Source organism: Lepidochelys kempii, chromosome 25 (genome assembly GCF_965140265.1).
Source record: "Lepidochelys kempii isolate rLepKem1 chromosome 25, rLepKem1.hap2, whole genome shotgun sequence".
Classification (NCBI taxonomy): Eukaryota; Metazoa; Chordata; order Testudines; family Cheloniidae; genus Lepidochelys; species Lepidochelys kempii.
The window spans coordinates 5,247,342-5,260,632 of record NC_133280.1 but is presented as its reverse complement, the minus strand read 5'-3'; the positions used below and the strand labels follow the sequence as shown (position 1 = coordinate 5,260,632).

At 45.9% G+C, this 13,291-nt stretch overlaps 1 protein-coding gene across 10 annotated transcripts in view; it reads left to right on the top strand.

The window, feature by feature from the left end:
- The window catches only part of TCF3 (transcription factor 3), a 126,670-nt gene that overhangs the window by 70,399 nt on the left and 42,980 nt on the right, over positions 1-13,291 (top strand). For all 10 annotated transcript variants that reach the window (XM_073323788.1, XM_073323787.1, XM_073323786.1 and 7 more), the window contains one exon: positions 12,027-12,094. In XM_073323788.1, the coding sequence (XP_073179889.1) occupies positions 12,027-12,094 (68 nt within the window). The remainder of the gene's footprint in view (positions 1-12,026; positions 12,095-13,291) is intronic.

Here is a 13,291-nt window from a genome sequence, read left to right as displayed (position 1 = left end):
TATGAGATCTTTTGCCCAAAAGATAGGCTTACTGTTAAAGACAGAACTCCAGGTTTTTTGCTAGCACATCAGATATTCCCCTAATTCCACTGCATACCCATGCATACTTTCATGATACTTGGGCCTCTGCTACGTGGATTGATGGGAGTCTCCTTTAGCTGTCGCTAGCACTTAAGGACCTCTGAATGTCTGTCCGTAGCACCCAGAGCCCTACGAACTCTTAGTGGGTCCCGATGAGAGGTCAGTGCTGCACATTACAAAATTCTTGGGGACTGTGACTTGATCCAGGTCTCCCAGTACAGTAAAAAGATCTAATCTTCCAGGAGGCTTGTGACTGGAGGCAGAGGCTGCAACACCAGAAATGAGGCAGCAGGGAATGGACTGGTTTAGAAAGGGAGAGGAAAAAGCTGGAACTTCAGTCATTTTCATTCCCAAACTGGAATGATTAAAAAAAGTAATTCATGAACTACTTTTCCCCCAAAATTCAAAATTGTGTTCCTCCTTTTTGCCACTGCATGTGATAGGCTGGAGGGTGGCTGGGCCAGGGCAGGGTTTTTTCACTTTTTAATCCCCACCCTCCCTCCGCCACACACACTCAAAGTTCTGAAAAGTTAGTGGCAAAAAAGAGAGAAATGGAAAATGTGTGTTTGGGTAGCCCTGGATAGCCTTTATTCTGTTGCATTCAGCAGCGGGAAGGTGGAAGAAACAAAAAATGAAATTTTGAAATCTATATTTTCCAGATTCTGGCTTCAGTGGCAAACTAGAAAATTAAAAAAAAAATTAAAATTTAAAACAAAAACACAGCAAACTAAAAAACAGCTCAGAGCTTTTTGGAAAAGTTTCCAGTTTGAAAAAAGATACTTTTTTTTTTTTTTAATGGATGGGGGTTGGGGTGGGGAGGAGAGAGTTTAGAATGAAAAATGTACCAGCTTTACTAACAACACGGACAGGCAGAAGATGAAAGGGTGTAGATAGGATGATACAAGCAATGTGGGGAGAGAGCAGAGAAGGATGTGAGATCACCCTCCCAATTGGCCATCTTCCAATCTCTTTTTCCAAGAGTGCAGTTTAAATCCATTCCAAAGTCTTACCATCTTTTTATTTCCTCCAGGAATGCCAGAGGGCTCTAAAAGAGACTCTCCTTTCAACAGGAGCAAGTTCTGGGCTAGAAATTCCAAGACTGGGTGGGATGGGTAGGGGGAACATCTTCCGAATTCTGGTTTCTGAGAACCCTGAGGAATTGTGGAGTTTGAGCAGCGGGCAGCTGTCAGTTTGCATGGCATAAGGTATAGGGCAGCCCCACTGCCATGGGCAAGAGGATGCAAGAAGTGGTAACTCCCTCTGCAATTGTTCCCTGGGTGTGTGCGGTTTCCCAAACTGCAGATCGCTGCCCCACAGGCTTCAAACTTGTTTACTGAAGCATCTGACAGTGGGACCAACGGTTCTGCGTGTGTTAGCGATGGAATGCAGTCAAGCCCTGCTGCTTTTAAAAATAAATAAATAAAACCATCCTTCGTTGCTGCTCCGTTTTCTACCTGCCCCAAAGAAAAATGGTGGAGAGGCAAGAGGCACCTTGACACAGAAGGCGTTAGGCAGGCTTACAAGCTTGTAGGAATTCAGCGCTTGAGAACCCCATCAGCTTGAGCTTCAGGAAACTTCATGAGCTCTGTCAATATTTGGGCTGCATAGCCCAGTGATCCCGAAAATTCCTTTGATTCGTGCACCTACGTTGGCCGAATGATCCATGGTGGCATCTTCATGAAGATGGGTGTAGCAGTGATCACCTCCTTTGGAATAGTGGAGGATTTGCCCATCCTGCAGACCTGGATGGCAGCTTCCTCCCAGGAACCAGCTCCAGACAGACTATCGGGTGTCCTGTGATGCAGGTGGTGGAGTCCCATGAGTTCGTGCCTAAACTTAAAGGAGACTGGTTTAATTCTAGCTTGGAAAGTCGTGCGGTTTTGGAGCAACAGTGGACACCAGCTACAGAAAGGGGTGTTTTTTCTGTCAGGGATTGGGTTTTGTGGCACTCCATTCTGCAGCTCCAGCAACACTGACAACAGCTGCAATCCAGTCTCCGCTCAAGCTGTTAGGATCCTTGGTGTCGTGCATCTCAGTTGCTCCCAGGACCAGGTTGCATCGGAGACTCCTGCAGGGACTGCTGCTGACAAACTGTTCTAGGTGAGCCAGGATGTGAAGAGAGAGGTTCAGATACTGCAGGAGGAAATGGCCATTTTGGTGGAAGAAGGTGGATGCTACACAACAGCGTATCAGGGCATGTTAATCCAGTTTTCCCACTGATGTGTTCCAGTACCAAGGGCTGAAGTGGACAGGCTGACCGAGTAGGGTTTGATTGTGTTATGGACACTCTGTTAATAGGAAGTAGTGGTGGTTCACAGAAATCGTGCAGCACGTGCGTGTTAGGAAGATCACATAGCTTTGTGAAAAATCATCATTGGAAAAACATGACATTACAACACGAAGCTACGTTTTGGGGGGAAGGTTGCATGAATCGCAGCTGCTCCAGAAAGCAATGGCTCCATGTCGATGGATGGAACTTAGCCTGTTACATCCAGACAAATGAGTGTGATTGTTGGAGTGTCACTGTATACTTCCCAACAGCACATGTCCCCTTTCTCTAGACGAAGGATGGCCAAGACAAAGGGTGCCCTTTCTGAACACTGAATGAACCTGTCTTGTGCATTTCTTACCATTGCTTCATGTTCCCTGAGCTGTCTGTGTGACCAGGCTAATGCAGGCAATCACGATGCCCAGAGAGCTCTTGTGTTCAACAAAACGTGAGCTCCTCGGCTAATGTTTTTCCCAGTTTGGGCAGGCCTGAGACAGCATTGGGTCTATCAGTGTAACCCTTACAACCTGGCTGTTAAGGGACTGCATGATGGAGGATGTTTGGCCATTGCCAGGAATTGTGTTGCTTCTACCATGTGCTCTTGAGTAGTGTGAAATATTGGTGTAAAACATGAGAGATTTAATACCTGAAAGGTTTGAGAGATGGGACTTCTTACTAATGGGTCTGGAGTGTTGTAAGCACTTGAGGCACAAATAACGGATCAGTGGCATCTTTAGGTGCCTTTTCCCTGGTGCCTGATCATCCAGAAGTAGTCCAGGTCCCAAGAGTTGCTGTGCTGAAGTCTCTACAAAGCCAGAAAACACCATGCATAAAAGCTGGTGTTGGCATTGTTCTCTGCACCAGCATGAATTGTGGCAATGTCTGTGTACCTTTCTGTCCCACCAACGGTTGCCTTGGTGGCTTCCTCATCTGAGGAGAAGTTCAGAACTTTGGACCTTTGCATAACTTTTCGCCTGTTACTAAGATAAAGTGGTGATGAGCCTCTCTAGCATTTACCTCCAGTTTTACCAGACTCACTGTTGCCAGCTTTGTCACCCAGATAGATGTAATTTCTGTCATTGAGGGGCAGCCTGGCCTGATTGAGTGATTGGGGGATGAGGGGGAGCTGGGTTCTATTCCCAGTTCTGCCATATAACCTTCCCCTCTCTCTGCCTGTGTCCCTTTCCACCCATTGTCTATTTAGATGGTTAGCTGTGTGGGGCAGGGACTGTCTTGCAATGGGCATGTGCAGCGTCTGAGCTTGGCGTGCCCCGCTAGCTGCTGCCGAAACACACACATAATTAATAATAATTCCTCCAAAAAGGGGAGGATGGGGAGAGCACGTTCTGTAAACTGGCTGTAAGCAGAGCAGTAAAGATTTGTGCTAAACTTGTGAGCTTTGCAGTTGCCAGCGCTGGGTGTTGCCTTCCAAGACGTAAAAGATGTAGTGCCCATCTTTTAAAAAGGGAAGGAGGAGGATCCTGGGAACTACAGGCCAGTCAGCCTCACCTCAGTCCCTGGAAAAATCATGGAGCATGTCCTCAAGGAATCAATTCTGAAGCACTTAGAGGAGAGGAAAGTGATCAGGAACAGTCAGCATGGATTCACCAAGGGCAAGTCATGCCTGACTAATCTAATTGCCTTCTATGATGAGATAATTGGCTCTGTGGATGAGGGGAAAGCAGTGGACGTGTTGTTCCTTGACTTTAGCAAAGCTTTTGACATCGTCTCCCACAGTATTCTTGCCAGCAAGTTAAAGTAGTATGGGCTGGATGAATGGACGATAAGGTGGATAGAAAGTTGGCTAGATTGTTGGGCTCAACGGGTAGTGATCAAGTGATGCTGCTTGGCAGCAGTTCTGCAGAAAAGGATCGAGGGGTTACAGTGGTTGAAAAGCTGGATATGAGTCAACAGTGTGCCCTTGTTGCCAAGAAGGCCAATGGCATTTTGGGATGTATATGTAGGGGCATTGCCAGCAGATCGAGGAACGTGATTGTTCCCCTCTATTCGACATTGTTGAGGCCTCATCTGGAGTTCTGTGTCCAGTTTTGGGCCCCACACTACAAGAAGGATGTGGAAAAATTGGAAAGAGTCCAGCGGAGCGCAACAAAAATGGTCAAGGGGCTGGGGCACATGACTTATGAGGAGAGACTGAGGGAACTGGAATTGTTTAGTCTGTGGAAGAGAAAAAAGGGGGGGTTTTGATAGCTGCTTTCAGCTACCTGAAAGGGGGTTCCAAAGAGGATGGATCTAGACTGTTCTCAGTGGTAGCAGATGACAGAACGAGGAGTAATGGTCTCAAGTTGCAGTGGGGGAGGTTTAGATTGGATATTAGGAAAAACTTTTTCACTAGGAGGGTGGTGAAACACTGGAATGCGTTACCTAGGGAGGTGGTGGAATCTCCTTCCTTTGAGGTTTTTAAGGTCAGGCTTGACAAAGCCCTGGCTGGGATGATTTAGTTGGGGATTGGCCCTGCTTTGAGCAGGGGGTTGGACTAGATGACCTCCTGAGGTCCCTTCCAACTCTGAGATTCTCTGATTCATCTGTAACAGCTCAGTGGAGCTTCCTCTGCAGCGTGGGGACCGGGTCACCTGCTGGTTTGAACTTGAGTAAGTGGTGGATTCTCTGTATCTTGAAGTCTTTAAATCAAGATTTCAGGACTTGGTAATTCAGCCAGCGGTTCGGGGTCAGTTACAGGCGGGGATGAGGTTCAGTGGCCCACGATGTGCAGGAGGTTAGACTAAATGATCCCCTCTGACCCTTAAAGTCTGAGTCTAAAGTCTTTAATCCTATTGGGCTAATGTGAAGAGTTTTCTGCATGCTAATCAAATGTGTTCTGCTTTAGCACTGGTGGTCTAGAGTGGATACGGGGCACTGGACTGGGAATCAGGAGGCTGGGGTTCTGTTCCCAACTCTGTGACCTGCTGTGTGATCTCTGGCACATCTCTTCCCTGTCTGTGTGAGCTTCTGTTTCCCCTCCCACGTTTGAGCTGTCTGTCTTGTCTGCTTAAGAATGTAAGCTCTCCGGGACAGGGACTCTCGCTGTGCGTACGTATGGTGACTGGCACAGTAGGGGACCGTGCTTTGTGAGGCCTTTCGGTGTTATAACACAAATAAATAATAGCTCCAAAAGAGGGATTTGCATGTCATTTGATCGGTGCAGCATTTCAGATATAACATTCCTGATGTGTCTGGTCTTTCCTCGTTTTCTAGAGGGCTTCTTGATCATCCAAGGGCATGCACAGATGAATACTCTTACACTGTCATTGAAAGGAGCAATGTGCATGTTAAACTGGCTGTACAAAATCACCTCGCCCCTTCCACACTTTTCTGAGTTTCCAGCGTCCTGTAAATAGCTACATGTATAGAAAGGCCTGAATCGCTAATGTGTGTAAAAGGGATAGGGGAGGAAGTCCGGGAAGAAAACCCCTTTTGGGCCATCAGAAAGAAGAAACACATGGCACAAGACCAATATTGGGGCCTTCAGTCCTTTAAAAGGAATCACAGCCCAGTCCTCTCCCTTTGCCATTTACAGACCTTTGTGGGGCAGGGGCGGGGTGTGAATCCCAGACTGGTAGGGCCCTTCTTGTTCTTGAACCCGCTAATCCAGAAGGCGGGGGATGGAGGGGGAAGAGCTTTTTAATAAGCAATCTTTGAAATCAGTTGCTCTGTTCACCATTCACCCTCAGTGAAGGGGGGGTGTGGGGGAAATTGTTTAAACAGCAGGGAAACTGATAAGCCATAACAGATTTCTTTCTAGTAATTATTTCTAGTAATTATCTTCTTTTCAGAGAAGTGTTTCTAATCGGGTGTGCATTGTGAGCTATTGTGAATTGCGTTCTTCCTGGACAATGGTTTTAATCTGCCCATGGACGTGGGGGTGTGATGACTCCCCTTTTTTTTAACATTTTTTTGTTAATCGCTCCCTGTGCTTTCCCTCCCCTCCCCGCAGGAAATAATTCTAATAGAATTACTGAGGTCGGAACAGAAATTTTTTTTTTTTAAATTCCTTCAGACTTGCTGCGTCAGCGCTTGGGGTTGTGAGTTGCTGAGTTCATTGGATGGGGGAGTACATATGGGGCGGTGGGGAGTGAAAGAGGGAGTGCTGCTTGCTTCTGGGGCTGGGTGATTTGAGGGCATCCATGTGTGAACTCCCAGGGGCCTGGCAGAACTGCAGGATGTTCCCTGGCTGTAAGCACCTGCACTTCACCAGGGAGGCTCATCTGCAAGTCCACAGAAAATGCAAATAGCCTTTTCTTGGCTTGTTCCTTTGCTTGTCCAGAGGCAGAAACACTGAACTGGCATGTTAGCTTAATCGGGCCGTCCAGCTTGCATTGTTGTATGTGACATACTGTGCGTGCCCAGGGGTGGGTGTGAAAGTTGCTGCACGATATAGCTCAACATCCTGCTTAGTGACATGCCTGGAAAGGTACTTTCAGTGTAAACCCTTATTTTCAGGGTTTGCTGATGTCGGGATAAATGACCATCTGGGATGAAGCTTCCTGTTCTGTCCTTGTCCAGAAGTGAATTCAAATGTTGCCTTTTTTTTTAAGAGAGAATTTGCAAGCAGAGAATGGAAATCAGTCTGGCAGGTGTCTTTGAAAAGCTAGTTACCTGAGCACTGATGCATACCATGTTACATTTTAATTTCAGACTAGGCATGTAGGCTAGTCGAGTGGTTAGGCAGCAGTTCTGCGGAAAAGGACCTGGGGTGACAGTGGACGAGAAGCTGGATATGAGTCAACAGTGTGCCCTTGTTGCCAAGAAGGCTAACGGCATTTTGAGCTGTATAAGTAGGAGTATTGCCAGTAGATCGAGGGACGTGATCGTTCCCCTCTATTCAACATTGGTGAGGCCTCATCTGGAGTACTGTGTCCAGTTTTGGGCCCCACACTACAAGAAGGATGTGGAAAAATTGGAAAGAGTCCAGGAGAGGGCAACAAAAATGATTAGGGGACTGGAACACATGACTTATGAGGAGAGGCTGAGGGAACTGGGATTGTTTAGTCTGCAGAAGAGAAAAATGAGGGGGGGATTTGATAGCTGCTTTCAACAACCTGAAAGGGGGTTCCAAAGAGGATGGATCTAGACTGTTCTCAGGGGTAGCAGATGACAGAACAAGGAGTAATGGTCTCAAGTTGCAGTGGGAGGGAGGTCTAGGTCGGATATTAGGAAAAACTTTTTCACTAGGAGGGTGGTGGGATCTCCTTCCTTAGAGGTTTTTAAGGTCCAGCTTGACAAAGCCCTGGCTGGAATGATTTAGATGGGGATTGGTCCTGCTTTGAGCAGGGGGTTGGACTAGTTGACCTCCTGAGGTCCCTTCCAACCCTGATATTCTATGATTCTGTGTATGTAGCCCTTCGGCGAAGAGCGTGCCAAGTTTGAGGGGAGGAAATCAATTGAGAAATTGCTTATTATAAACAGGTGAAAATAACATACTGCAGACCCTCTCTGGCAGACTTGTGTGAGCATGTGCGTATACAGGAGTCCAACAGAAATGTGGACGGGGAGTGCAGGGAGCTGGAGGAGAAATAAAGGATGGGGAAACCACAAGCCTTCGCCATGTTAAGAACTTTGAACAGTTGACATTCCCAGGTATAAAACATTAAGCACTTAAAACCTTTCCATGAGGCTAAAAGTCTCCCAATTCTCTCTTCACTACCTGCTATCCCATAAGTGTTGTCCCCCTATCTCTTTCTTCCTCTACGCATGCTCGCTCGCTCTTTGGACCTGTCCAAGTCTGCAGAAGTGGAACTCTGTAGTTTTGAATCCCGTACGATCTGTCAGAGCAGGGCTCCCCTGGCCTTATGTAGCAGCCTGATTCAAACTTTTGGCCTTCCTTCAGAAAACAGAAATGTATAGCTTCTTTTTAAAGAGAGAGTGACTTTGGCAGCTGAGCTTTAGGGGAGTCGCCCCCAGAAGAATTGCACCATTTAAAAAAAATCCTGAAACTTCAAACGTCCTCCACCCCCGAAGTTAAGATGGCTGGAAAGATTTGAGGCATCCAGTTCCCACTTCCAACTGATCCGTCTTTTCTCAGTGCAACCCTATCCAGTTTACGTTGCCCACCCAATCTCAATTTTGCTTCCTAAAATTTGCAAAAATGTGAAAAATTCAAAATAAAGTATGTAGGGGATCTGTTTCCTGCATCTCCTGTATTTTTCAAGGGTTCTTAACATTTGGGACTGTCTGAATTTTTGTAACCAAGTGTAATTTTTTGGGAGGAGGTGGGAGTAGGGATTGAGGGTATAAACTGTACTCCACTGAAACGTACTTTAGTCCTCGTTTTTGTTGAGGTGAGTTTTTTTGTGGGCACTCAGCCTGGTTCTTGAGGAGAGGGGGAACCGATTGCCCAGAGAAGAAACAATACACTGTTTTTGTGATCCCCATGGAAATGTTGGCTTTTTCTGTACAACTCATCAATAGAACAGTAGGTGAATTTCAAAAATCTAGATATTTGTTAAAATCAGGAAGATTCTGTCAAACATACTCATCTCTTCCCCCCAACCCTGTGAATCAGATCTATTGCCTTAATTGCTGACAGCATTAGACTCTACAATCTCTTGTGCTTCCCAAGAGGGTTGTTACTTAATTTTTTTGTCTCGCTGAAAAAGGAAGTGTTTTCAACCACCAAAGTTGTTTTCAAACAGTGAGAGTCACTTGAATCCACAAAAGCCAGGAAAGCCTGAATTGAAGCTGACCTGTCTGTTGTTTTTTCAGAGCACCATTGTCCTGCCAAATGCCTCTCTGTTGATGGTGTAAAATAGATTGCTAGTACCTAGCCATACTCTGTATTTATTATCTGAGTTAGCTGCTGGACAGGAGCAAGTGATTCTTAGTGCAAGATTTTAAAAGTGTGGAAATTTCAGCCCTACTGTATGAACCTGCATGTGCATATTCTGACACTTGGGAGAGTGTCAGACAGAAATGTAACATTGTTTGAAAAAGAGATTTGCCGTTTTAATCCGGTGCGCAATAATTTCATTTTTGCTTTGCATTGTGAGCATTCGCACACTTGATTTTAATGCTGTTTGTTGCCTTAAGATGGTTGCGCTACCTGATACTTGCCAACGATGCTTTAAAAGTCACTTAACCAACAAAGTGATACATGTAAACAGCAATATATTTGCAGCGGGGGAAGCTTGTCAGTTGCTTACCAGATAAAGCGTTCTGGAATTACCCTGGTTTCCCTCCGATTTAGGACTAAGCATGATCTGCCTGACACAACCTGTTGAGTTATTTCTGTAAAGTTTCAGGATCTGTAGCAAATATAGCTGTTAAGCTCTTTTAAAAATTAGGTCGTTTAAGAGATCCACCCTGTGACATTTTGACCTTTGTTTACTTAACATTTAAGGCTGTGGAACAAAATAGTAACATGGGCTGGAGTATTTTACCATCCTTAACTGTAAGTGAGGTGCATTGAATACACCTGCGGCTCAGACTCTTGTTTTGGAAGAAGTGAGAACATGCTGTCACAATGCAGGGGCGAGGGCCTGCAGAGAAGAATGCAGTGAACAAGTTAAATGCTGTCTCTGCTGGAAGTGGCATGATGAGTCTTTTTTGCTGGGTGGGTGGTGTTGTTCCTAGCCCCCCAGACCTTTTCTGCATGTGGGTGGGTTCAAGTTTCATGCAGTCAGTCTGATGCTGTCTGAGGTGGGAGCACACCAAAAGCACCTGTGGGGTTCCAGATAAAAGAAGAATGCCATATAAGCCACCTTCTGGCTTTTCAAAACCAAGCACCATCCTCCTTGGTCCTCACACCTGCCTGTCTCGAGAAGCATCTGAACACACACATTTGCTTCTGCCCACCTTAAGAGAAAAACCAGATTGGGAGAGTTCTCTTCCTCACCCTGTTTGCTCCCAACAGAGAGATCCTGTTAACTGGGGGAAAGGATGTGTCTTTAATCATGTTAACTCCCCACCAGGCTACAGCGAGGCCAGCTACCACCACTTCACGTGTCAGCCTGCATCCTAACAGAGCTTTTCTGTTTGCTAACTAGATTGGGCATGTCCTGGTAAGCAGAAATGTTGGGGGTTTGCCGAAGAGTTTGAGAGTTCTCTTAGTGGAAAGGGGAGATTTGGCTGAATGACGACTACCTATAGAATTTAATGTGTTCAGCAATTCCCTGCTGACGCTGCCTCTTGAGTTGTGTAGACCCAGGGGATACAGTGCTGGTGAGCTTGTTTTGGCTTGCGGGACACTCGCTCTCCCCCGCTCCCTTGGGGCACTCGTAACACATCGTAGTTATGGCTGGTTGAAAACTTTCCGTCAGAGCTGATTTTCAATTAAAGGAAAAAGTCAGTTTTCCATGGAAAACTTCAGCTGTTTGTTTAAAAAACAAACACAGGAAAACGCAAAATTCTTCTTTGAGTCGATGTAGACACATATTCCACTTCGATCAGTGCGTGCCCAGTGTGCGGGAGCCAGACACTTTTGCCTAGCAGTACCCACGGGGGGGCGCTCATGCCTCGTGGCCCCTCCCCTGGCTGTTGGAGGTCGTGCTGCCCCAACCCCCTGCAGTTCCTTCTAACTGCCCATGGCTGGAGCTCCATGTGGTTAGAGCCTCACAATTAGTCTTATTGCCTGGTGGGAGTTACATTTCAGATGCCTCATGCTCCCGTTCTCTAGGGGCCAAACTCCCTGGCCAGCATCGTGGCCATAAAACTGCCATACTGTAGCACCTCCCCTCGACAAGAGAGGACACTGATGAGCTGGGACAGCAGCGACCAGACCAGTGAGCCCAGCCCATGCAGTGCTGCAGCAGCATTTCAGAACCGAAATATTTCTATCTTCAATTTTTCACTGAAAACACACAATTTTCTGCAGGGAAGGGGAGAAACACCCCGTTTCCTAGCCAGCTGTATTTTTAATTGCTCGCCCCGAGGCAGGCTGCCAGTGTTACTTGGTAGTGGTGGGAGGGTGGTTGTAACCTTTTTACCAGGGCATATCCCCTTGGTGATCATCAGCTAGAGAGAGAGGCTTTTCATTTCAAACAGGCTCCTTCAGTGTTAGGAAAGGTCCTGGATTTCCTCCCAAGGCATGGAAGTTGTGAATGCCTGAGTTCCTCAGGTTTGAATGGGAGGTCAAAATTCTCAGATAAATACTTGCCACTTAAAAACAGTCCCAATTTCTGGAGGTTTTAATATCCAAGGGGAAAAAATAATGCCCCGCTCCCCTCCGTCTGAGTTTGAATTCAGCATTAAATCCTTGCACTGATAGCGTACCAAAATGATTTTTGCTGCTGTTTGGACAAATACGTGCAGATTATGTTAGTCAGTCATGCTTAGCTTTTGGTTTTTTCCCTGGTTCCCTGGTTCCACCAAATTTGGATGACTTTTTTTAGTTTGTCTGGAGGGGTGGTTTTGTTTTTTTTCGCCCTCTATTCTGAAACTGTCAGTTTCCATGGCCACGAGCGGTTCCCTACATCACTGCAATTTTTTTTAAAAGGACCAACTGAGCCCTGCTGTTCTTGAAGGTAAAAGATCTCCTGTTTTTGCAGCAAACTATTATCTGCTTCAGTTGACATCCTGATGAAGGGCAAGAGAAGCCAAAATTTAAAGATGGGCTTTGCGCCCAAATAGCGAAGGCTCTGAGTGAGTGTATGCAGCTTTGTAGGTGTGTTCAGCTCCTTCTGTAAATTTATACAAAATGCTGTTTTTTTTCCTTCACCTTTAGGGAAGAGCGGTGAAAGAGCTCCCTACTCAACGTTCAGCAGAGATACAGGGATGCCAGGACTAAATCAGGTAACAATCATAATAATCAATAAAAATGCTTTAATTTTTTTAAAAACGGAATGAATTTGGGGGGAAAAGAGCTTAAAAATAAGGACCGAGGTTTTTCAAAGTAAACTGGGGGATTTAGATACTCATCTACCATAAAAATTAAATGTGAGGCTGCTTTTCAAATCTCAGCCAGTGGCTCTTGTTTTGTGGCTTCAGTTTTGTGTGTGAGGTTTAATCAGAAGTGTTGAGTTTAAGGCCCTGCCTATACACACAAATTACACCACATCAGTTTTTAAACCTGTGTAACTAAACTGATACAAAACCCTATGTAGACTCTTATTTTAGTTTGAGTAGCTTATTTCTGTTTAGCTTAAACCTGCTTCTAACAGACTCAAGTTAAATTGATATAAAGCCTCTTTGTGGTGCTTTAAATGCCCACACAGCCTTTTACACTGGTTTAATTAAAATGATTTAAAGTGACTCCTTTAACTAAAGTGGGGTAACACTGTGTAGAAAAGCTGCCGAAGGGTTTATGCACCCAGTTCCCATTAAAATTAGTGTGGGGTTCGGTATGCAGATCTCTTGGGACTCTTGGGAAATCTCAACCTAAATTCTGAGTGCTCTTCTCTGTTTTCCCATTGCATTCCTGTCTTCCGTTTACCCAGGGTTGGCTCAGTAAGTCCCATTGTGAAACTCATGGTTTTTTAAATGCCTAAAAAATAGAGCAGCATAATTGGCTAACTTTCAAGAGAAAGGGGCAACTTGCTCTTATAATGGGGGGGGGGGGAGACTGCATGCACAGTTTTTCCCTGGGGAGGGAGAGAGTGAACCACACACGACAGATGGGAGTCAGGTTGCTCAAAGTCTGTCTGTCTGCTACAACTGGGAATACGCCTCCCCACCTGTGTTGACTGACAAGTGCTAGCTCTGTTGGAGCTAGCGTGCTGAAAATAGCAGTGTGAACACTGCAGCATGGGCTAGCCACCCAAGTCCAGACCCAGGAGCCAGGTGGGCTAGTATGCAGGTGGCTAGCCCATGCTGCAGTGTCAGTGTGCTGTGTTTAGCTTGCTATCTGGAAAACAAAGCTAGCATGCATCTGTCTAACCAGCTTAATATAGGCCTCAATCCTGAAATGCAATTCTTACAGGAAGATCCCTGCACCATGAATCTCAGGGGGGCTGTGCTTGGCTCACATGTGGATTTTACAGCGGAATCAGG